General features: G+C 42.3%; 1 protein-coding gene across 1 annotated transcript in view; it reads left to right on the forward strand.

Moving 5' to 3' along the window:
* The first annotated feature begins 613 nt into the window (after positions 1–613).
* Positions 614–26,247, forward strand: part of LOC120024315 (otoferlin) — a 127,338-nt gene continuing 101,704 nt past the window's right edge. Inside the window, exons 1-2 of the mRNA XM_038968533.1 lie at positions 614–692; positions 13,430–13,488. Coding sequence (XP_038824461.1) covers positions 614–692; positions 13,430–13,488 — 138 coding nt within the window. The remainder of the gene's footprint in view (positions 693–13,429; positions 13,489–26,247) is intronic.

Genomic DNA, 26,247 nt, shown 5'->3' on the forward strand with positions numbered 1-26,247 from the left:
ATTTTGGTATTTTATTAGGATATGTTGCGAAAGCCGCAGCTACTCTTCTTGGGGTCCACACAGAACATGAAACATGACATAATACAGAACATTAATAGACAAGAACAGCTCAAGGACAGAACTACATACATGTAAAAACGGCACACATATCCTACATATCAATACATACACAAAATATTCTGTATAGTGAATTTCTTCTCAACAATGGTAAACATTTTTTCTCTGAGAATGCAACCCTCCCTGTCCAAGACCCTTTCTCCCGCCCCTTCCCTCGGTATGACGTTGAGTCGAAGCGCAGACCCCTGTCTTCACCACACGCGCCAGTCAGGCACCTGGAGCAGCAGTCACGAAGCATATAGCGCGGGATAAAACGAAAGCTTATGAGTAATTGGCCATCCTTCCTTTCTTTCTGTCAAAGGAGATAAAGCAGATGCTTCATGCGGAATGGAAGGAGATTTTGTTTCACCAAAGACGCAATGAGAGGGTCTAGGTTCAGAGATCATTGAACATTTGGTTGATACACTTATCAGCAGAATATACGAGTTTTTTGCTCTGTGACGGAAAATACTGTAGTTCATTTTTTCCTGAAGTGCTGTATTGTACCGAAGTTGACATGGCTCTTCTAGTCCACCTAAAGACGATCCGGGACCTTCGTGGAAAGGGTGACAGAATCGCCAAAGTCACATTTCGAGGTAACAAACTCAAATACTTTATTATCACTACAGATGCTTTGTCCGGGATGTTTTCTCTCTCTATTACCCAATAGGAATAGTCATACTGATTGCGCAGTGCCTAGGAGTTTGCGATGTGATCAATGTGATTTGGTGTATGAGTATGTGGATAGGTAAACCCTCAATGTGGTGACGCGTCTCCTGTGGTTGCGCTGAAAAGTTAGGGAAACCCCTGTCTGCCTCCGCAATCCCAGGAGGTGATGGAGAGAGACACGGATTGTGGAGGCGCGGAGCGCTTTTACGCATTGGAATACATAATGCCCATAAATAAATAATGATTTATTGAGTAATTTTAGATAGGACATCGTTTTTTAACCGTCTACAGCTCTCATCTTTCTCCACGGTGGCTAGCCTCCCTTGCAATGCGCTCAGCTGAGCTGGGTCTTACAGTATCAAAAACCATTGATTTTCATCACGGAAAGGAATGAGACTCTCATAAGGAAGCTGTCCCGTGGTCGGTGGTCCATTAGGGCCAACTCCCCTGGCCAGGCAGGTCTGATTGGAAACAGATTGGTAATCCCAATGCAACAATTAAACGAATTAACAATATAAGTACTGCAGATGAAGGCTAGACTGCTACGCGTTCGTGTGGAGGGAATTGTGTGTGTGTTTTCTGTTTTAATTGTTTGCTCGTTTCAGCACCATGGAGAGCAAATTCTGATTTTTGAGACAGCCTGTGTGTGTGTGTGCATGCAGACATTAACCTTAATCTTAACCATACTGCTAACCTTTTGCCAGATTTTTATGATATAGCCAATTTTGAATTTGCCGCTGGTTGCAGCGATAAACTTTTATGACATCACAATGTCAAATAATTGGTTAATAACTCTATTATGACATCACAGTGACTATTGTTTGTTGTTAACATTTATGACATCACAATGCTGAACTAGTAATTGAAAGAAGTGTTGTGATAACTCTTTATGACAATGAGTAGCCTACTTGTTTGTAGAAGAAAGGCCAATAACTGTTTACACAGTAACCCTGCTTAAACAGTTATTGGCCATAGGTGCATGCCTGCCGTTTTACCAGTTGAAGTCGACACCTGCTGTATAAGCTGTCTGGCACTGAAACCGTATATTATGTGGTTTGTTGTTCAGTTTAATTAAGGAACCATATAAGATGTTCGGTTTCTGAACTATTAATTTAGGATGTCAGTGAAATAGGCAACAACTTAGTAACAGGGCCGGCCCGCTCATTGGGCAGGAATATGCGGCCGCCCATGGCGGCAGATTGACGAAGGCGGCATTTTCTGAGCTAAATTGACATCCCACCACACATAAAACCTCACATAATTCTGCACCCCCAAAAAACGATTTCTCTCAACCGGTGGCATATGTTTTTTTTAGGTGAGTGCTGCTGCGGAACTGTGATAAGCATTGGCAGGGAGACAAAATATTTACCATTCCCAGCGTGACTCTCCATGGTGCTGTTGGAGAGACGCATTACTGTGGCGCTCCACCAACACCCCGACCAAAAAATTATCTAACATAAATCATGTAGCAGATATAAAATATGGTAGAAAGAGTATGTGGTATTTTCTGTAGCGTACAGGCTGGAGATAATGTAATGAGACAAACATTTTACATCATGCCGGTTTCTCCGATCAAATAGCCTAAACTAAATGGCGCCCAATCAAATAAAAGATTAGCTGACATGTTAACAAAAAACAGGACAGGTCAAAGTAAAATGGACACTATGAAATGGACAATCACGCTACTCACAACTGCTGTCCAGGAGTTTCATCCCGTGGACTAAATTGTCATGATCAGTGGTTTCAATTTTGTATCTGTACTTGTTCTATGAGCTGATCATAGCGAAAAAGAAAATGCTTCTGCATTTCCCACTGTGCAAACACATTGCAAATGGGCTCAGGATAACTCCTCTTTATAAAGTTGGGTAGCTGATATTCAGAGCTTAAATAGCCACATTGATTAGAGACAGGAATCAGCACTGATAAAGCCCATGCAACGACCTACCACATGGATGGGCATTCATAATATTCAATCGCGGGTGACATGGTAGGCTACGCCCCACTAAACACAGACTAAGGCCGATGTCTTTTGGACGTCTTTTTTTGGTTGTGTTTTTTTTTAACAAACGGTAGGCCTACCACATAGATGGGCATTACTAAAATTAAATTTCAGGTGACACTGTAGGCCAGAAATGGGCAACTCCAGTCCTCTGTGGCCTGATTGGTGTCACAGTTTTGCCCCAGCCCCAGCTAACACATCTGACACCAATAATCATCTAATCATGATCTTCTGTTTAGAATGCAATTCGTTTAATCAGTTGTGTTGACTAGGGATGGGGAATAAGTGTGACACCACTCCGGCCCCCAAGGACTGGAATTGCCCATCCCTTTTGTAGGCTATACCTCAGTAAGCACGGACTTGACGCTAACACATTTTGGACGTATTGTTTTGGTCCTGTCCAGACTGGAATTCTTTTTTTGGTGCAGTCCGGACCAGCATTGATTTCCACGTCCATGGACATTGTTTTTTTGTCCGGTCCGGACCAAATCTGAACTAATCAAAGACGTCTATGTTTGTTTCAGATGTTGTCCGGTCTGGAATAGCCTTTATTTGGCCCAAACATAGACGTCTATAAATGACATATTTGCAACTTTCATTCAGAACCAAAAATGAACGCCCGGAAAATACGTGTTCTCAATATCTGTAAAATACCAATTTTCATCTTTCATTCAGAATGGAAAATTAACTTGATTTCAGCATCCGGAAAATACGTATTTTCACCTTTCATTCAGATCCTAAATTGAACCTAACTTCAACGTCTGGAAAAATATGTGTTTTAGATTATTTTCAACATCATTTTGCTTACTGGGGCTATTCTTGTAGGGGCTGCAATTTGTATGTCTCGCCTAGGGCGGCAGAATGGCCATGTGTCTGATTTAACAGACTCTCTGTCTCCCTCCCCCTCCCTGTCCTTCTCCATCTCCCTCTCTCTTTCCTTCCCTATCCACCCCTCTCTCTCTGGTGTTTGAGATGTTGTTGATAACTCCTTGCCTGGTCTCTGGTACAGGCTGTCAGCAAGGCCTCCTGGGTACTTTAAAATCAGACTGTTTCCTGTCTGGAGAGGAAGGGTTCTCTCAGGAAGCCCCTGCCCCTCTGGGCAGGCCAACCTATATCCCTTACAGGGACAGACACTGGGGAAGGTTATGTAAGCTTTGTTACCAGTAACCACAGAGTCAGACATCTATCCAGTGGGGGGAACATATAGATTGACAAGTGTGTCTATTAAGTAGAAGCTTAAGATAATATATGCTCTAAGTCCAGATATACAGTACAAAAACCTGAACATACACATGCTGTGCTGAACAGTACATACAGTACCAGTCAAAAGTTTGGACACACCTACTCGTTCCAAGGTTTTTCTTTATTTTTTACTATTTTCTACATTGTAGAATAATAGTGAAGACATCAAAACTATGAAATAACACATATGGAATCATGTAGTAACCAAAAAAGTGTTAAACAAATAAAAACATGTTATATTTCAGATTCTTCAAAGTAGCCACCCTTTTCCCTTGATGACAGCTTTGCACACTCTTGGCAGATTCATGAGGTAGTAACCTGGAAGGCATTTCATTTAACATGTGTGCCTTGTTAAAGTTATTTTGTGGAATTTCTTTCCTTCTTAATGCGTTTGAGGCAATCAGTTGTGTTGTGACAAGGTATGGGTGGTATACAGAAGATAGCCCTATTTGGTAAAAGACCAAGTCCATATTATGGCAAGAACAGCTCAAATAAGCAAAGAGAAACGACAGTCCATCATTACTTTAAGACATGAAGGTCAGTCAATGCGGAATATTTCAAGAACTTTGAAAGTGTCATCAAGCGCGTTCGCAAAAACCATCAAGCGCTATGATGAAATTGGCTCTCATTTCCGCCACAGGGAAGGAAGACCCAGAGTTACCTCTGCTGCAGAGGATAAGTTCGTTAGAGATACCAGCCTCAGAAATTGCAGTCCAAATAAATCCTTCATAGAGTTCAAGTAACAGACACATCTCAACATCATTCACACAGGAGACTGTGTGAATCAGGCCTTCATGGTTGAATTGCTGCAAAGAAATCACTACTAAAGGACACCAATAATAAGAAGAGACTTGCTTGGGTCAAGAAACATGAGCAATGGACATTAGACCGGTGGAAATCTGTCCTTTGGTCTGATTAGTCCAGATTTGAGATTTTTGGTTCCAACCGCTCTGTCTTTGTGAGTAGGTGAATGGATGATCTCTGCATGTGTGGTTCCCACTGTGAAGCATGGAGGAGGTGTGATGGTGTGGGGGTGCTTTGCTGGTGACACTGTCTGTGATTTATTTAGAATTCAAGGCACGCTTAACCAGCATGGCTACCACAGCATTCTGCAGCGATCCGCCATCCCATCGGGTTTGCGCTTAGTGGGACTATCATTTGTTTTTCACCAGGACAATGACCCAACACATTTCCAGGCTGTGTAAGGGCTATTCGACCAAGAAGGAGAGTGATGGAGTGCTGCATCAGATGACCTGGCCTCCACAATCACCCGACCTCAACCCAATTGAGATGCTTTGGGATGAGCTGGACTGCAGAGTGAAGGAAAAGCAGCTAACAAGTGCTCAGCATATGTGGGAACTTCTTCAAGACTGTTGGAAGATCATTCCAGGTGAAGCTGGTTGAGAGAATGCCAAGAGTGTGCAAAGCTGTCATCAAGGCAAAGGATGGCTACTTTGAAGAATCTCAAATATTACATTTACTTTGATTTGTTTAACACTTTTTTGGTTACTACATGATTCCATGTGTGTTATTTCATAGTTTTGATGTCTTCACTATTATTCTACAATGTATAAAATAGTAAAAATAAAGAAAAACCCTGGAATTAGTAGGTCTGCCTAAACTTTTGACTGGTACTGTACATTTCAGTGATTGGTAGTCTGTCCACAAAGGCCAAATATTTTCCCAAATCTATTGTCACCATGTGTTGAATGACAGCATGAATATTTCACCAACATAATTTTGGAAAGGTGTTGAATTGCCCGCTGGTAAAAATAGATTGTTTGGGGCTTTGTTATCTTCATTAGCCCAGTTGTGAAGTCTAGCACTTCCCTATTCTAAAGCCAGATACTCCAACTTCTACTGCACTGTAATAGGGCTTGATGGTAATGCTTGTCTTCTCTTCCCGGGCCTGAGGCGAAGTTAGCACAGCCAATGTGTTACGCTGTATATAAAATAAATGAGAAATTAAATGATTATTTCCACCATCACGGAACTGTGTCAGATTCACTCTGGTTGAGATTCAATTACAGATTACTTGATTCGCAAAGAAGTTGTTATCATTCTGCCTGCTTAGGATCATTCTCTCTCTCTCTCTCTCTCTCTCTCTCTCTCTCTCTCTCTCTCTCTCTCTCTCTCTCTCTCTCTCTCTCTCTCTCAATTCAATTCAATTCAATTCAATTCAATTCAAGGGGCTTTATTGGCATGGGAAACATGTGTTAACATTGCCAAAGCAAGTGAGGTAGATAACATACAAAAGTGATTTTGTATATATATATACAATATATATATATATATTTTGTATATTATATCTCTCTCTCTCTCAAATTTGAAATAGTTATGAAAGGGACTCTCTCCCTCCCTCTCTGTCACTCAATTTGTTTATTTCTGTTCCTCTGCTAAATTGTAGAAATGAAACAGGTTGCTGAACGCTCCCTTTCCTGTAAATCTTTTTTTTGTTACAGAACACTGCGGGTGTATTTTTTCCCTCTGCTCTGCTGGTATAACCTTTTACTTTCACACTTTCGTAAGATATTAGTAAAAAAAACGCTCTCATTCTATAAATCCCCAGGAAATTGAAAGTGCACAGACTGTCCCCGTGTCTACTATTCACCATAGTATATTGATTGATGTACCTCGCTGTAGGTGTTTTCTCATTTTCTCTCTCTCAATCTCCTTACGTCTGTCTGTCTCTGTCTCTCTCTCTTTCTGTTTTTATTGACCGTGCTTCTACACCTGCATTGCTTGCTGTTTGGGGTTTTAGGCTGGGTTTCTGTACAGCACTTCGAGATATTAGCTGATGTACGAAGGGCTATATAAAATAAACTTGATTTGATTTTGATTTGATTTGCTCCTCTTTGCCTTTGTCATTTATATCTCTGCCATGGTCCCACATTCCAAGTTTTTTTTATCTCTCACTCCCGATGCCTTGTTTTATTTGAATTGTTTGGTGTTAAGAGTACTTACATAACATAATGGCCTCTATTTTCAGCTAGTGCTAATGTGACGCAAGTATCAAACGCACGTTAGTGTGCAATTTAGTCATGTAAATCTGGTGCACTGGCATTTTCCAGCCCTAACGCCAGGTTTGGCAATTTACCTGTCTATCATCAGCTCGTTTGCACTGAGGTGGGTGGGAATGGTGGAAATATTTAAGGTGTGTCCTTCAAAAACAAGCGTAAAAGTGAGAATTTCATGCAGTGGTAATGGGAAGTTATAAGACCCACAAAAACCAGGTCTTAACAGTTACACAGTTGATAATGATATGGATTTTGAGATCGGAAGGGCAGGCTATCCAGCCATGACGCACAGTGCTCATGGAAGGAGAGATCTGCCTTTTGTGCCAATGAGTTTCCTATAATTATTATATATATTTTTTCATATATTGGTTTCCCGCCTTTTCGTTTAATTTGATAAAAAACAAACTTAGAGATTCATCGTCCATGGGTTAACCTTTGAAAACGAACATAGCTTGAATTCAATGCAATTTCGTCTGTTATTTCTGGAGAAGTGCAAATATGATCAGTAAGATGGTACCATGAAGGTTAAAAAACATGACATTTCCCAGCAGTATAACGGTGAGTAGACATTCCCCCTTTCTCTTTATATTGGATCTTTATCCAGCTTCTGTGAAAAGTTTGGATGTACAGTTGAAGTTGGAAGTTTACATACACTTAGGTTGGAGTCATTAAAGCTAGTTTTTCAACCCTATCCACAACTATAGATTTGGCAAGTCGGTTAGGACATCTACTTTCGTGCATGACACAAGTAATTTTTCCAACAATTGTTTACAGACAGATTATTTCACATAATCTGAAAGGCCACTGCTCCAAAACCGCCATAAAAAGCCAGACTACGGTTTGCAACTGCACATGGGGACAAAGATCGTACTTTTTGGAGAAACGTCCTCTGGTCTGATGAAACAAAAATAGAACTGTTTGGTCATAATGACCATCGTTATGTTTGGAGGAAAAAGGGGGAGGCTTGCAAGCCGAAGAACACCATCCCAACTGTGAAGCATGGGGGTGGCAGCATCATGTTGTGGGGGTGCTTTGCTGCAGGAGGGGCTGGTGCACTTCACAAAACAGATGGCATCTTGAGGAAGGGAAATTATGTGGATATATTGAAGCAACATCTCAAGACGTCAGTCAGGAAGTTAAAGCTTGGTCGTAAATGGGTCTTCCAAATGGACAATGACCCCAAGTATCCTTCCAAAGTTGTGGCAAAATGACTTAAGGACAACAAAGTCAAGGTATTGGAGTGGCCATCACAAAGCCCTGACCTCAATCCTATAGAAAATTTGTGGGCAGAACTGAAAAAGCGTGTGCAAGCAAGGAGGCATACAAACCTGACTCAGTTACACCTGCTCTGTCAGGAGGAATGGGCCAAAATTCACCCAACTTATTTTGGGAAGCTTGTGGAAGGCTACTCGAAACGTTTGACCCAAGTTAAACAATTTAAAGGCAATGCTACCAAATACTAATTGAGTGTATGTAAACTTCTGACCCACTGGGAATGTGATAAAAGTAAAAGCTGAAATAAATCATTCTGTCTACTATTATTTTGACACTTCACATTCTGAAAATAAAGTGGTGATCCTAACTGACCTAAAACAGGGACATTTTAATGGGATTGAATGTCAGGAATTGTGAAAAACTGAGTTTAAATGTATTTGGCTAAGGTGTATGTAAACGTCCGTCTTCAGCTGTACGTAAAACCATCCATAGTCTAAGTTGGCTTGTCTGTATTATACGCCCACAGGGATTAATGATGGTGCCTGTAACTGTATCTAGACATAGCCTATTTAAAACAAGTTTTTGTTTTGTTTTTATTCGAATTTGATAAGAATTACAGAGACAAGATGCATGTTTTGGAATATTATTTTGTAAAGGCTTTCTTCTTTTCACTCTATCAATTAGGTTAGTATTGTGGTCGAGGAACTACAATGTTGTTCATACATTATCAGTTTCCTCCTATCACAGCCATTACACTCTGTAACTGTTTTAAAATCACCATTGGACTCCCTGAGCGGTTTCCTTCCTCTCTGGCAGTTAGGAAGGACGTCTGTATCTTTGTAGTGACTGGGTGTATTGATACACCAACCAAAGAGTAGTTAATAACTTCACCATGCTCAAAGGTGTTTGCTTTTTAAAATTCGTTTTTTAGCTACCAATAGGTGCCCTTCTTTACGAGGCATTGGAAAACCTCCCTGGTCTTTGTGGTTGAATCTGTGATTGAAATTCACTGCTAGACTGAGGGAACTTACAGATAATTGTATGATAGTTGTATGTGTGAGATACAGAGATGAAGCAAATGGTGACTTTAAAACAGTTACAGAGTTTAATGGCTGTGGAGAAAACTGAGGATGGATCAACAACATTGTAGTTACACCACAATACTAACCATAATGACACAGTGAAAAGAAGGAAGCCTGTACAGAATGAAATATTCCAAAACATGCTTCCTGTTTGCAACAAGGCACTAAAGAAAAACTCCTAAATATGTTGCAAAGAAATTAACTTTATGTCTTGATTACAAAGTGTTATGTTTGGGGCAAATCCAACACAACACATCACTGAGTACCACGCTTCATATTTTCAAGCACGGTGGTGGCTGCATCATGTTATGGGTATGCTTGTCATTGGCAAGAACTTGGGAGTTTTTCAGGATAAAAAATAAATCAACTGAATGGAGCTAAGCACAGGATAAAATCCTAAAGGAAAACCTGGTTCAGCCTGCTTTCCACCAGACACTGGGAGATAATTTCACCTTTCAGCAGGACAGTAACCTAAAACACAAGGCCAAATATACACTGGCGTTGCATACCAAGAAGACAGTGGATGTTCCTGTGGCGGAGTTACAGTTTTGACTTAAATCTACTTGAAAATCTATGGCAAGACCAGAAAATGATTGTCTAGCAATGATCAACAATCAATTTGACAGAGCATGAAGAATTATGAAAAGAATAATGGGCAAATGTTGCACAATTCAGGTGTAGAAAGCTCTTAGTGACTTACCCAGAAATACTCACAGCTGTATTCGTTGCCTCATTCACAAAGAATAGACCCAATAGGCACTGTATTTAATGTGTTTGTTTTCGTACTGTACGTACACTGAATATGCCAAACTTTAGGAACACCTTCCTAATATTGAGTTGCCCTTTTGCCCTGAGTCCAGCCTCAATTTGTCGGGGAATGGACTCTATAAGGTATCGTAGGCGTTCCACAGGGATGCTGGCCCGTGCTGACTCCAATGCTTCCCACAGTTTTGTCAAGTTGGCTGGCTGTCCTACGGGTGGTGGACCATTCTTGATACACACGGGAACCTGTTGAGTGTGGAAAAACCCTGCAGCGTTGCAGTTCGTGACACAAATCGCCTGACACCTACTACCATACCCCATTCAAAGGCCCTGAGAACTTTTGTCTTGCCCATTCACCCTCTGATTGGCACACATACACAATCCATGTCTCAATTGTCTCAAGGCTTAAAAATCCTTCTTTAACCTGTCTGCTCCCCTTCATCTACACTGATTGGAGGGATTTAATAAGTTACATCAATAAGGGATCATAGCTTTCACCTGGATTCACCTGGTCAGTCTATCTATGTCATGGAACGAGCAGGTGTCCTTAATGTTTTGTATACTCAGCGTATTTTGGTGCATCATTTCTTAAACAACCCGACTGAAAATGTAAAAGGATGTTTAGCTACAAATTCAGACAGTGGTAATTGAATTATAATGGAGGTATTGCTGTGTTCATGCTTCTCCTTTTCTTTAAAAACATACTGTCTGCATAGAGAGATGTAGTTCTCTCTATCTCTTTTCCTCCCTCTCTGTTTCGTGAGTCCTAATTTAGTCGTTTATCTGTCTGCCTGTCTTTCTCTCCTTTGGCTCCTCGTATCAAACCAAGTGTGGTTTTATGTTTGTCATTAGGTTATTATAGCCCCATTACTCTGTCTTGCCCTTTCCACTTAGTCTGACACATTTATCTTGTAAGATCTTGTAAGATAGTGGACTCTACGGTCTTGTCAGGGGTACGAAGCATGAGGAGTCAGATGGAATTCACGTGCAAAATGGTGGTATTCGTTTACAGGTGCAGAAGGTGAGCTGGAACCATGAATACTGATATTCATGAACACTTGACTGACAAAAATAACAAACAAGTCAAATAAATGCAACAGCCAATTCACAGAAGTGAAAGGCTTCTAAGGCAGAGCGCCTAAATCTTTGACAAAGTGCTAGTAACACACCTGGCAAAATGTCACTCCTGCCAAAGCTCTCCTAAAAATTAGCCACTTCAAAAGGAAAAAAGCCCAACCCCTGACACTGGAATAATCCAAAATGCACCTAAACAGGTATTTCATTCATTAACACGAATGATTTCCTTCACAATCAATAATATCATATCAATGGCCAATACATAATACATTTCAACATCTCAGAATGTCATATCACAAACATTTAACAAATAAAGATACAGTATTAGGAAAACTCCACTCAACATAGAACATTCTAATTACTGCTCTTCTAACTAAATTACTGGGTCTCCCTTACAAAAAAGATTGCAGTAAAAAGTGCAGTAACTGCAGTCGACTGGTATTTTGGACGTAGTAATTGCAGAATAACTGCTTACTTGCAAGCCCTTGACCAACAATGCAGTTTTAAGAAAAATAAGAGTTAAGAAAAATATTTACTAACTTAACTAAAGTAAAAAAATAAAAGAGCAACAATAAAATAACAATAATGAGGCTATATACAGGGGGTACCGGTACCGAGTCAATGTGCGGGGGTACAGGTTAGTTTAGGTAATTAAGGTAATATGTACAGTACCAGTCAAAAGTTTGGACACACCTACTAATTCCAGAGTTTTCTTTATTTTAAAATGTTTCTACATTGTAGAATAATAGAGAAGACATCACAACTATGAAAGAACACATGTAATCTTTTAGTAACCAAAAAAGTATATATTTTATGTTTCAGATTCTTCAAATTAGCCACCCTTTGCCTTGATAACAGCTTTGCACACTCTTGGCATTCTCTCAACCAGCTTCATGAGGAATGTTTTTCCAACAGTCTTGAAGGAGTTCCCTACCTTGTCACAACACAACACAAACGCATTAAGAAGGAAAAAATTCCACAAATTAACTTTTAACAAGCACACCTGGTATTTGAAATGCATTCCAGGTGACTACTTCATGATGCTGGTTGAGAGAATGCCAAGAGTGTGCAAAGCTGTCATCAAGGCAAAGGGTAGCTACTTTGAAAAATCTCAAATGGGGGGGTGCAAATAGTCCGGGTAACCATTTGATTAGATGTTCAGGAGTCTTATGGCTTGGGGGTAGAAGCTGTTTTGAAGCCTTTTGGACCTAGACTTGCCTCTCCGGTACTGCTTCCCCTGCGGTAGCAGAGAGAACAATCTATGACTAGGGTGGCTGGAGTCTTTGGCAATTTTTAGGGCCTTCCTCTGACACCGCCTGGTATAGAGGTCCTGGATGGCAGGAAGCTTGGCCCCAGTGATGTACTGGGCCGTACGCATTACCCTCTGTAGCACCTTGCAGTCGGAGGCCGAGCAGTTTCCATACCAAGTGGTGATGCAACCAGTCAGGATGCTCTCGATGGTGCAGCTGTAGAACTTTTTGAGGATCTGAGGAGACATACCAAATCTTTTCAGTCTCCTGGGGGGGGATAGGCGTTGCGGTGCCCTCTTCACAACTGTCTTGGTGTGTTTGGACCATGATCGTTTGTTGGTGATGTGAACACCAAGAAACTTGAAGCTCTCAACCTGCTCCACTACCACCCCGTCGATGAGAATGGGGCCCTCCTTTTCCTGTAATCCACAATCATTCCTTCTCCTTTTATTTAAAAACATAATGTATGCGTAGAGAAATGTAGTTCTCTCTCTCTCTTTTCCTCTCACTTTTTTGTCTGTCACATTCAGTGTCATTATGAGTCCTAATTTAGTCGTTTATCTGTCTGCCTGTCTTTCTCTCCTCTGGCTCATCGTATCAAGCCAGGTAGAGAGGTAAAGTTGTATTCGGTGCATGTGACAAATAAAATGTGATTTGATTTGAGTTATATTGCAATCTAACTGCAGTTATACTGCACTCTGATTTTCGTCAGGGCTGCGATATAATATACATTTTAACTTTGAAATATAGAATTTTGCTAATTCTTCTTGCGTGTTACCTTTTTATAATAACAGTGGAACTAGCAGTAGGAATATGCTTGCGAAACGCCAACATTTGCAAGTGTTTTGGCACCAAACAGCAATGGTGTGAAATGTCCAGTGGATGTATATATTTGCTTTGCAATGTGTTATTCGATGCATATACAAGACTCATTGACACACATGCATTTTTATTTTTGTAATTTCATTTGAGCCTTTTGAAACCTGTCTAACCTCTGACCTCTGTCCTTCCACCCCTCAGGTCTGTCGCTCTACACGCACGTGCTAGAAAACTGTGAGGATGAGGCCAGATTTGATGAGGTTTGTAACTCTTCTATTAGTCCCATTCCATCTTATAGCTTCCAAATAGCCATCAAGCCCTTTCTCTTTCGAGTTTATATTTAATCTCCACCCAGCACAGCCAGAAGAGGACTGGCCACCCCTCATAGCCTGGTTCCTCTCTAGGTTTCTTCCACTAGGCTACCTGCCGCCCCATGATGGAGACAGAAAGAAAGACAGAAAGGTTATATGTTCGATACCCATCTTAACCCTTCATGTCTGAGTGCCTATGCATGTAATGTATCCATCTCCCCCGACCTTTTGACTTTTCTAACACAAAAATATCAATCAATCAATCAATCACATTTATTTATAAAACCCTTCTTACATCAGCTGATGTCACAAAGGGCTGTACAGAAACCCAGCCTAAAACCCCAAACAGCAAGCAATGCAGGTGTAGAAGCACGGTGGCTAGGAAAAACTCCCTAGAAAGGCCAGAACCTAGGAAGAAACCTAGAGAGGAACCAGGCTATGAGGGGTGGCCAGTCCTCCTCTGGCTGTGCCGGGTGGAGATTATAACAAAACATGGCCAAGATGTTCAATGTTCATAGATGACCAGCAGGGTCAAATAACAATAATCACAGTGGTTGTCGAAGGTGCAACAGGTCAGCACCTCAGGAGTAAGTGTCAGTTGACTTTTCATAGCCGATCATTCAGAGTATATCTACCGCTCCTGCTGTCTCCAGAGAGTTGAAAACAGCAGGTCCATGGTCTCTCCGAGAGAGAGAGAGAGAGAGAGAGAGAGAGAGAGAGAGAGAGAGAGAGAGAGAGAGAGAGAGAGAGAGAGAGAGAGAGAGAGAGAACTTAAATTGACACAGGACACCGGATAAGACTGGAGAAATACTCCAGATATAACAGACTGACCCTAGCCCCCCGACACAAACTACTGCAGCATAAATACTGGAGGCTGAGACAGGATTCTAGCCAATGAGCTTCAGCCCCTTGCATTTGAATGAATCAAACAATAGCTTGCAAGAGGCCTGTCCAGCTTTATCCAATGAGGTTGCAGGGCGGGGCCAATGGCTCAGTGGACACATCAAAGAGAGAGAGAGCAATGATGTGGTGCACAGATATCTGCACATAACCTTTGGCTTGTGAGTGCTACTTTCAGAACTACTGGCTAAAAAGTATACAATGGTACCGGAGAATCTCTTTAAGATAAGAGGAAGGAATCTCCTTTGTTGTCCACTCTAATGGGCCACTTGCAACGTCGGTATTTGGTGGAAGTCTATGTGGGGTAGAGGATGGCAGCCATGTGTGACATGAAATACTTGGTGTATAGTGTGATTACACCTGACAAACTACAGGCTAATGAAAGTCTGAGAGAGAGAGAGAGAGAGAGAGAGAGAGAGAGAGAGAGAGAGAGAGAGAGAGAGAGAGAGAGAGAGAGAGAGAGAGAGAGAGAGAGAGAGAGAGAGAGAGAGAGAGAGAGAGAGAGAGAGAGAGAGAGATTTATCTGGAATATGATAGGGAGGAATTTACATTTACATTGGCCATATAAATGAACAAATGACATTAGCAGGCATTAGATCCCTGCTCTACTCGGAATATGATTATAATAAATTGTAGACCTGTACTGCCTCAGGATCCAGTTGCTTTGGTGGAGGCTGGCTCTGTTTGGCTCTGTAACTGTTGGATTCATGGACGTTTTCCCAGTACGATTCCTCTTGTCAGGTTGGAAAATCAGCTTTGTAATGCTTTTAGACATGAAGGCTACCAGTGGGAATGGGATGGAGGGAAGGAGGGAAGGCAGGGTAGGAGGAATTGAGAGATGGTGGAGTGTAGTGTGAGAGGGGTAGAGAATGCAATACAGAGAGAGGAGAGACAGAAATATAAAGAGGGAAAGAGAGATAGAGAGAGAGAAAGATGAAGTGTACCAGACAAAATGTAGACTATGCATTCCCATGGCGTTTACGTTAGAGTTTTAATCTCACATAGAAGAGAGCTTGAGAGTTACTACTTGTTGTTTAATTAAGAGCAGAACATGTTCCCTTTGATGGGAGCAGCTTGGATCAGGCACTGAGTGCTGTTTCCTTTGCTCATAACCAGCGCTATTGTTTGAGTCTAATCAGGATCAACGCTTTTATGGGACTTAACCCTTGTGTAGTCTTAACATTCTGTATCCTCCCCTTGTCCTGAGGGTCAAAAATGACACGCCTTCGCTAAACCCCTCAAATATAGCAGCTTAATTGAATTTTAAACCCCAAATCTATTTTGCATGAAGAAACAACCTGTCATTCATCACAAACTTTGTGAATATCTGGGTTTTCTCTCTTCACAATGCAGAAAGACTGCATTTAATCAGTGGACACCACTCGTTTTATTACAACACACTTGTCATAATTGTTTTCTTTACTAAAGTAGAGGTTTATTATTATTATTATTGCTAAAGGTACTGCATAGGTAAACCATTTTTTTAGCAAGAGATAGCACTTGTATAGCCTAAGAAAGTAGCAGAAATGTGCAGAAAGTAGTTTTGAATGCATTTAATTGAAGGGAAACAATAACAGTCTTGACCTTTTCTGGCAACATAATGTGTAACGATTCTCGTTGGTGGAAGGAGAGGAGGACCAAAATGCAGCGTGGTAAGTGTTCGTCATATTTTAATTGCAAACTGAACACTACACAAAATAACAACGGGGAGAAAACGAAACAGTTCTGCAAGGTGAACAGACACTATACAGAAAATTAACACCCACAACCAAAATGGGGAAAACAGGCTACCTATGTATGATTCTCAATCAGAGACAACGAACGACACCTGCCTCTGATTGAGAACCATACTAGGCCAAACACATAGAAATATAGCAACATAGAAAAACGAACATAGACTACCCACCCCAACTCACGCCCTGACCAACCTAACACAAAGACATAAAAAAGGAACTAAGGTCAGAACGTGACATAATGATATATTCGTATATACTGTACAATGAGGAATTCAACTACAAAATACTAGTCTTCTCCCATTTTTTTAACCATTGCCTCCACCCACAATGTGTATAAACAACAACAATAAATAAGAATAAAATCTAATTAGCACATGTAGCACAGAATGCAAGTGTGTGTGCATGGACTTTGCAGATGTATTTCTCACATGTGCAGCATATAGTATTTGTTTGACAGTCCTTCTTTGGGGGCAGAATTGGCATATCTTCCTCTTGCCTGCCCCAGCTGCAGCCTTTGGTGGATCAGGCCAAGAGTCTGCTCCAGGAACACCCTTCTCTTGTTCTGTTTATCAGGCATCCAGGTAGGGTTGATCTTGTTCCATATCACGATGGCATTGTATGAGGACACATCAATGATGTTATGGAAGATGACCAGGGGCCAGCGGGCAGTCATCCTGTCACGACTTCCACCAAAGTCGGTTCCTCTCCTTGTTCGGGCGGCGTCACTGGTCTTCTAGCCATCATCGATCCACTTTTCATTTTCCATTTGTTTTGTCTTGTTTTCCTACACACCTGGTTCTCATTTCCCTCATTAAGTGTTGTGTATTTAACCCTCTGTCCCCCCCAGGTCTTTGTGCGGTATTGTTTATTGTAAGTGCTTGTGCACATGTTGTTTGGTGTGCGATGGGCTTTGTAACCAATTATCTTGTTATTTTTGATGCCGTGGGTTTTGCTATTAAACTGTTCCGGCTATTACCAAGTTCTGCTCTCCTGCGTCTGACTTCCCTGTCACCGATTACGCACCCCTTACACATCCTCCTGCAGCTGTAAGTTCCAATCACCTTGTCCAGCTTGTCCACGCCTCCGTTGTTGTGGTTGTAGTCCAGGATGATGGCTGGCTTCCTGTCCTCACAATCACTGATCTCAGCCATTTTATGCAGTGTGCTCAGGAGGACCACATTCTTGTTCCTCTTTGGGAGGTAAGGAACTAGAGTGGTGGTGGGAGTGAAGGCAAACTTTGTTGTGAGGAGTGCAGGGGGGAGCTCAGGCTTGTTCTTTCTAACTGTGCCAACCATGGTGATCTTCCTCCTCAGGAGCTGCTGGCTGAGTTCATAAGAGGTGAAAAAATTGTCACACATGACAATGTACCCCCTCAGTCCATCTGTCACATCAAGCACAACCCGCATCCCCTGGTTCTTCTCCGGGCCTCCACTCGGTCGGCTTCCCTGTGTAGACTTGCATCTTCCAAGCGTAGCTGGATTGTGCATTACAGGCCAACCATATCTTGATGCAATACTTTGCTGGCTTGCTGGGCATATACTTATCACATTTCAGGTAAGACCCAAGTGCAGACTGTGTTGAAGTAACAATGTTTATTACAACAACAGGGGCAGGGAAACGACAGGTCAAGGCAGGCAGGGGTCAGTTATCCAGGGTAGGGGCAACGGCACCGGACGGCAGGCAGGCTCAGGGGCAGGCAGAGTGGAAGGCAGGCGGGCTCAGAGTCAGGACAGGCAATGGTCAAAACCAGGAGGGTGGGAAAAGAGAGATGGGGAAAAGCAGGAGCTGAGAAACAAACCGCTGGTTAACTTGACAAACAAGACGAACTGGCAACAGACAAACAGAGAACACAGGTATAAGTACCCAGGGGATAATGGGGAGAATGGGCGACACCTGGAGGGGGTGGAGACAAGCACAAGGAAAGGTGAAACAGATCAGGGTGTGATAATACTGCCGGAAAGAACAGCAACACTTTGACAAAAGAGTCAGTAATTAATATCTATCAAAACTATCAGTAATTAATATCAGTGTCACAGAAAACAACCACATAAATCAATGATATTACAGCAATACATAATAAACAGTGAAAATCACATACATTACAGATATGAAAGTAAAAATGTATCTCTGAATGGAACCAGTTACTCATCCACTGTTACTTCAGGCACAGGGTTGTAGAGGTATGGCAGATGCTCCATCCACTTCTCCCAGACTTCTCTTATGGCCGCCAGTTTGTCTCTCACATGTCTTGCAGGTCTTTTTTATTTTATTTCACCTTTATTTAACCAGGTAGGCCAGTTGAGAACAAGTTCTCATTTACAACTGCGACCTGGCCAAGATAAAGCAAGGCAGTGCGACAAAAACAAAACAGAGTTACACATGGGATAAACAAACGTACAGTCAATAACACAGTAGAAAAGTATATCTACAGTGTGTGCAAATGAGGTAAGAATAGGGAGGTAAGGCAATAAATAGGCCATAGAGGCTAAATAATTATAATTTAGTCTTAACACTGGAGTGATAAATGTGCAGATGATGATGTGCAAGTAGAGATACTGGTGTGCAAAATAAATAAAAAAGTAACAATATGGGGATGAGGTAGTTGGGTGGGCTATTTACAGATGGCCTGTACAGGTGCAGTGATCGGTAAGCTGCTCTGACAGCTGATGCTTAAAGTTAGTGAGGGAGATTGTTACGGGATTTTTGTGTTTAATGACTAAAATATGTATACATTTGACTTAGAATTATAACTCATAAATGTTGAATGTTATGTGTTCCTTGTTAGAAAGAATGGGTTTATCTTCAGACAGGCTAGAATGATGTCTCTACCCAGGGAGGGGAAAGACCTTGAGTTGGTTGTAGATAGTTTAACAGGTGGCAGACAGTAATGAGAACTCGAACTGTATTGCCATTGTATCCGAGAGGAGGTTGGACATTAAAACCTATGACATCATCTTTATTATATAACCTGATGTAAAATGTATTATGATCAGTACTCTCGAGAATAAACACTATTGATTGATTGATTTTAAGACTGGTATCTGTCCATTTTATGCTGATAATTATCTTACAAATTCTTATTTATGGACAGAGTGTTTTAATTGAATTGGTTAATAAACAGGAATCAAAATTCCTTTAACAGAGATATAAGTCTTCAGCTTCAGTGATTTTTGCAATTCGTTCCAATCATTGGCAGCAGAGAACTGTAAGGAAAGGCAGCCAAAGGGGGTGTTGGCTTTGGGGATGACCAGTGAAATATACCTTCTGGAGCGCGTGCTACGGGTGGATGTTGCTATGGTGACCAGTGAGCTAAGTGAGATAAGGTGGGGCTTTACCTAGCAAAGACTTATAGATGACCTGGAGCCAGTGGGTTTGGCGACAAATATGTAGCGAGGGCCAGCCAACGAGAGCATGCAGGTTGCAGTGGTGGGTAGTATATGGGGCTTTGGTGACAAAACGGATGGCACTGTGATAGACTACATCCAATTTGCTGAGTAGAGTTTTGGAGGCTATTTTGTAAATGACATCGCCGAAGTCAAGGATCGGTAGGATAATCAGTTTTAAGAGGGTATATTTGGCAGAATGAGTGAAGGAGGCTTTGTTGCGAAATAGGAAGCCGATTCTAGATTTCATTTTGGATTGGAGATGCTTAATGTGAGTCTGGAAGGAGAGTTTACAGTCTAACCAGACACGTAGGTATTTGTAGTTGTCCACATATTCTAAGTCAGAACCGTCCAGAGTAGTGATGCTAGTCAGGCGGGCGGGTGCAGGCAGCAATCGGTTGAAGAGCATGCATTTTGTTTTACTAGCATTTAAAAGCAGTTGGAGGCCACGGAATGAGAGTTGTATGGTATTGAAGCTCGTTTGGAGGTTAGTTAACACAGTGTCCAAAGAAGGGCCAGATGTATACAGAATGGTGTCGTCTGCGTAGAGGTGGATCAGAGAATCACCAGCAGCAAGAGCGACATCATTGATATATACAGAGAAAAGAGTCGGCCCGAGAATTGAACCCTGTGGCACCCCCATAGAGACTGCCAGAGGTCCGGACAACAGGCCCTCCGATTTGACACACTGAACTCTATCTGAGAAGTAGTTGGTGAACCTGGCGGGGCAGTCATTTGAGAAACAAAGGCTATTGAGTCTGCCGATAAGAATGTGGTGTGGAAAGCCTTGGCCAGGTCGATGAAGACGGCTGCACAGTACTGTCTTTTATCGATGGCGGTTTTGATATCGTTTAGGACCTTGAGCGTGGCTAAGGTGCACCCATGACCAGCTCAGAAACCAGATTGGATAGTGGGTTTCGAAATGGTCGGTGATCTGTTTGTTAACCAGGGTCTTACAAACTTCTTGGAATTGGTCAAAGCTATAGTGATAGTTGAGTTCAAGCATTGGGATAACAATTCTCGTGACAGCGCGATACAAAACTCAGAAATAACGATATAATTCATGCCTTACCTTTGAAGATCTTCTTCTGTTGGCAATCCAATATGTCCCATAAACATCATAAATGGTCCTTTTGTTCGATAAATTGTCAATTTATTTGGCGTGTTTTATTCAGAAAAACACCGGTTTTTCCTGGATGGTTTGTCCTCGGGGTTTCGCCTGCCAAATAAGTTATGTTATACTCACAGACATTATTTTAACAGTTTTAGAAACTTTAGAGTGTTTTCTATCCAAATATATACGGGGGAAAAACGAGGAAAACGATTATTTACACGGGACAAGACGGGACAAGACAAACACACTTCCGACTCCTACGCCATCTTGGATACACGGTCTTGACTTACGGTTATCAAATCTTAGCATTCTTGAGAAAGTGTGAAAGACTTTCAGTGGCATCGTAGCACGGAAAATCGCCCTTCCACTCTCTGCATCCCAGAGACTACATGTAGCCTCGCCTCGGGACCTATACACACCCGCTAAGATTAGCAGCCCTATATAGGCACGCAGGTCAATCTCATCCATCCTTTTCCAGTTGTCTCCCTATTTACGGAAACCCTCAAAATTTGTCATCTCCAGGATGATTTTTTCGATGGCTGGTGTGATGAACATGTAGAATGTTGAGGCGATGTCCTGGGCATGGGCAACTGCATGTCTTGTGGGCCCTGGGGTCATCCTTATGACATTTTGTGCTGCCACCCTGCCCTGGTTGTCATATGGTGACAAGGAACATGTTAATTTGCTGTTCTTTGACAAAAATGTCTCTCTTTCAGCTTGGGGGATTTCTTCCCCATCTTCTTCTTCAGAAACCTCCTCCTCTTCTAAATCATTGTTCTCTTGTTCCTCCTGGACATCTGAAAAAATCAGATCCACGACCTGTTGGTCAATGAAATGTGCACTCATGGCTTCAGCAAAGAGAGAACTGGGGGGACTGTCATCTGCAGCACCTTTATAGCCTCTGACTGCATTCCCCATTAGTAAACAATGCTTTCAAGAAATGTTCATTTTGTCTGAAATGTTGTATATTTTTTCTGTGTAATTTTTCTGTCATGTTTGGGGTCGTGGAGGGGAGATGCTACACATGCACAAGAAAGTTTTAGTTTTGTCTGAGTTCAATCAGTAGCACACATATTCTCAATTTCTCATTGTGTGTGTGTGTGTGTGTGTCTTTGTAGGGTGTAAATTATTTTATAACTGCCAGGTCAAAATGACCCTAAGACAATCTTTGTACCCTGGTGGTGTACAGCTTTCATGGAAATATGAACAAAGGTGATGTTTCACTTTTTCTATTGTTGGGGCACCTCTAGGAATCAAAGTAATCAAATTTCAATTTGAAAAAATATAATTTAGGGGGTTTTCGCTGCTGTTAAACATCGTGGCGGGTCATTTTTGACCCTTAAGACAACACAAGGGTTAAAGGGATACTTGGGGATTTTGGCAATGGTTCACTTTATCTACTTCCCCAGAGACAGATGAACACACACTAACACACGCTAACACACGCTAACACACACTAACACACACTAACACACACACACAACTTTTCTGAGCTTTCCTTGAGCCCTCACTAATAGTAGCTGGTACAGTTACTGTAGGAGAAATTATCTGATCAGACAGAGCCTTATCCTACTCTCCCTGCCCTGTCTTTATGTATCCAAACCATTAAACGATGAAGAGGTCATTATGTCAACTCAACATCAATAGGTTGTCCAGTCTGGCCCCAGGCAGCTTAGGGCATAGAGCAAAGCTTCAACAGTGTGAGTATGTGGGTGTTTTATCTTAAAAGTTGACCCAAAAAGCTTTTGGATGTGATAGCAGTTTAATCTTCATCATCCTAGTCATCATCCTCCTCATCATCTTCTTTATAAAACTCACTGTATATCCCAGCCCAGGATCTCTAGCAGAGTACCGCACCATTAGCATAAAGATAGGAGCCCTGTTTCTTCATGCATGGCCTGGAACATGCCTTTGATATTCGACTGGATGCTGAATCTGTATTCATAATTCAACTCAGCTGGGTTTGAGGGTTAGCTTTTAGCTGCATTAAATTGGGGCCTCCCACTCAAATCAAATCAAAGTGTATTGGTCGTGTACACAGATTTGCTCCAAAAGTGCAGCAATATCTAACAATACAACAACCAAAAAGTAAAACGAATGTAAAAAAAAATAGCAGAACGAGCAATGTCAGAGTCCGGAATATAAATATATATGCTGTATATATACCACCATGCTGCCATCTCTTCCAGCTAGAATACTGGTGTGTATTTGGGCCTCTAGCTAACAGCAGTCGGAGTGTTGGGAAGTGATTTGTGCTTTAAAACAGACAAGTCTGAGGATGCAGATCTAAAAATGAATTCACACAACTCTCTCTCTCTGTTTCTAAACCTGCTGCCCTATTCATGCAGAGGAACCTTCATAGAGATAATGCATAGGGCATACAGACTGACTTTTTCATGAGAGGCACTCAAAGCAACATGTTAAAAATGTATTGACTTTTTCATGACTTTTTCATTTGCTTACATATGACATATTCTCTTCATTACATATTATATTGTACCTGTCAGCCAGGCCTACAGTGGTTACACTTAAAGTCCCACCTTACCTCTCACTGAAAGCCTTGTCTTGATTCCTGCCCTCTCCCGCTGTGGTTGACCCCAGTGGCTATTTACTGGCCACTGTGAGGTAACTTCCTGAAAGTCCCCGCATCACTTCCCTGATTACCCCGGCCTGTGGTTGAGTTGCAGGAAACGAGGGCACTCATGTGACTGTTTGTTATGATGGGGTTTAATTTAGTGAGTGTTCTCGTTAACTCAGCGCCCCTGCGTCCAGTTCATGGAGAGAAGGATATTCCTGTCCGACTAACCAAACCAGAATAACCAAGCTCCAGGAAATATGCTGGTTTGTCATTGGGCTTTGCGACTGTGAGATGTTTACTACAGGCATCTGTAGACTACATAGAGACTGCATTGTTTTTCACTTCCAAAATGTTCCTGGCTGGTTGCACACTGTTCTCTAAGGTTGGGGGGCTGCCCTAGAGAGGTATTCTTCAAAGTCTCAGCACATTGAATAAATGGAAGAAGAAATGTATTCCTAGATAATGCTGAAGGCAAGAAATTCCTGTACCTTAGATTCTTATTTTTCCCCACACTGCGTTACTGAAGGCAGTGGTTTCATGGGTACTTGTGACTACGAAGTTCCTTATTGCATTTCTCACTGTGGATTATTCATTGCTGTTTTTATTAGTTTTTGTTTAACAAACACACACACGCACACACACACAGACAATGCCATTTCTGAGGGGAATGTTTCGTCCTATTTTCTACTTTGCATGCCTACTCCTTTCGTGATGGCGCCGACAGAGATGGTTGCCTCGCTTCTCGTTCTTAGGAATCTATGCAGTATTTAGTTTTTTTAATGTATTCTTTCTGGATCATTGCTACTCTAACTTCGGCGACGCATACAAAGCCCTCCCTCGTCCTCCTTTCGGCAAATCTGACCACATCTCAATTTTGTTGCTCCCAGTCTATAGACGGAAACGAAAACAGGAAACGCCCATGCTCAGGTTTGTTCAACGCTGGTCCGACCATTCTGATTCCACGCTTAAAGATTGCTTCAATCAAGTGGACTGGGATATGTTCCGGATAGCCTCAGACAACAACATTGATGTAAACGCTGATTCGGTGAGCGAGTTTATTAGCAAGTGCATTGGTGATGTTGTACCCACGGTGACTATTAAAACCTTCCCCAACCAGAAACCGTGGATTGATGGCAGCATTCGCGCAAAACTGAAAGCGCGAACCACTGCTTTTAATCATGGCAAGGCGACCGGAAACATGACCAAATACAAACAGTGTAGCTATTCCCTCCGCAAGGTAATCAAACAAGCTAAGCGTCAGTATAGAGACAAAATAGAGTCACAATTCAATGGCTCAGACACGAGACGTATGTGGCAGAGTCTACAGTCAATCACGGATAACAAAAAGAAAACCAGCCCCGTCTTGTCTTGCTCCCAGACAAACTAAAACAACTTCTTTGCTCGCTTTGAGGACAATACAGTGCCACTGACACGGCCCGCTACCAAAACCTGCAGGCTCTCCTTCACCGCAGCCAACGTGAGAAAAACATTTAAATGTGTTAACCCTCACAAGGCTGACGCCATCCCTAGCCGTGTCCTCAGAGCATGCGCAAACCAGCTGGCTGGTGTGTTTACGGACATATTCAATCAATCCCTATCCCAGTCTGCTGTTCCCACATGCTTCAAGAGGGCCACCATTGTTCCTGTTCCCAAGAAAGCTAAGGTAACTGAGCTAAACGACTATCGCCCCGTAGCACTCACTTCCGTCATCATGAAGTGCTTTGAGAGACTAGTCAAGGATCATATCATCTCCACCCTAGACCCACTCCAATTTGCTTACCGCCCCAATAGGTCCACAGACGATGCAATCGCAATCACACTGCACACTGCCCTAACCCATCTGGACAAGAGGAATACCTATGTAAGAATGCTGTTCATCGATTACAGCTCAGCATTTAACACCATAGGGCGTGCATGGCCTCCAAACTCGTCATTAAGCGTGAGACCCTGGGTCTCGACCCCGTCCTGTGCAACTGGGTCCTGGACTTTCTGACGGGCCACCCCCAGGTGGTGAGGGTAGGAAACAACATCCGATCCTCAACACAAGGGTGCGTTCTCAGCCCTCTCCTGTACTCCCTGTTCACCCATGACTGCGTGGCCGTGCACGCCTCCAACTCCATCATCATCAGTTTGCAGACGACACTACAGTGGTAAGCTTCATTACCAACAACGACGAGACGACCTACAGGGGGGCCCTCGGAGTGTGGTGTCAGGAAAATAACCTCACACTCAACGTCAACAAAGGAGATGATTGTGGAGTTCAGGAAACAGCAGAGGGAGCACCCCCCTATCCACATCGACGGGACAGTAGTGGAGAAGGTGGAAAGTTAAAGGTTCCTCGGCGTACACATCACGGGCAAACTGAAATGGTCCCCCCACACAGATAGCGTGGTGAAGAAGAAACCTCGTCAACCTCAGGAGGCTGAAGAAATTTGGCTTGTCACCAAAAACACACAAACTTTTACAGATGTACAATCGAGAGCATCCTGTTGGGCTGTATCGCCGCATGGTACGGCAACTGCTCCGCCCACAACCGTAAGGCTCTCCAGAGGGTAGTGAGGTCTGCACAACGCATCACCAGGGGCAAACTACCTACCCTCCAGGACACCTACACCACCTGATGTCACAGGAAGGCCAAAAAATAATCAAGAACAACAACCACCCGAGCCACTGCCTGTTCACCCCGCTATCATCCAGAAGGCAAGGTCAGTACAGGTGCATCAAAGCTGGGACCAAGAGACTGAAAAACAGCTTCTATCTCAAGGCCATCAGATGGCTGTTATCTCAAGGCCATCAGATGGCCATCACTAACATTGAGTGACTGCTGCCAACATACTGACTCAAATCTCTAGCCACTTTAATAATAAAAAATTGGATGTAATAAATGTATCACTAGTCACTTTAAACAATGCCAATTTATATAATGTTTACATAACCTACATTACTCATCTCATGTATATACTGTACTCTATACCATTTACTGCATCTTGCCTATGC

This window comes from Salvelinus namaycush, chromosome 29, assembly GCF_016432855.1.
Source record: "Salvelinus namaycush isolate Seneca chromosome 29, SaNama_1.0, whole genome shotgun sequence".
Classification (NCBI taxonomy): Eukaryota; Metazoa; Chordata; class Actinopteri; order Salmoniformes; family Salmonidae; genus Salvelinus; species Salvelinus namaycush.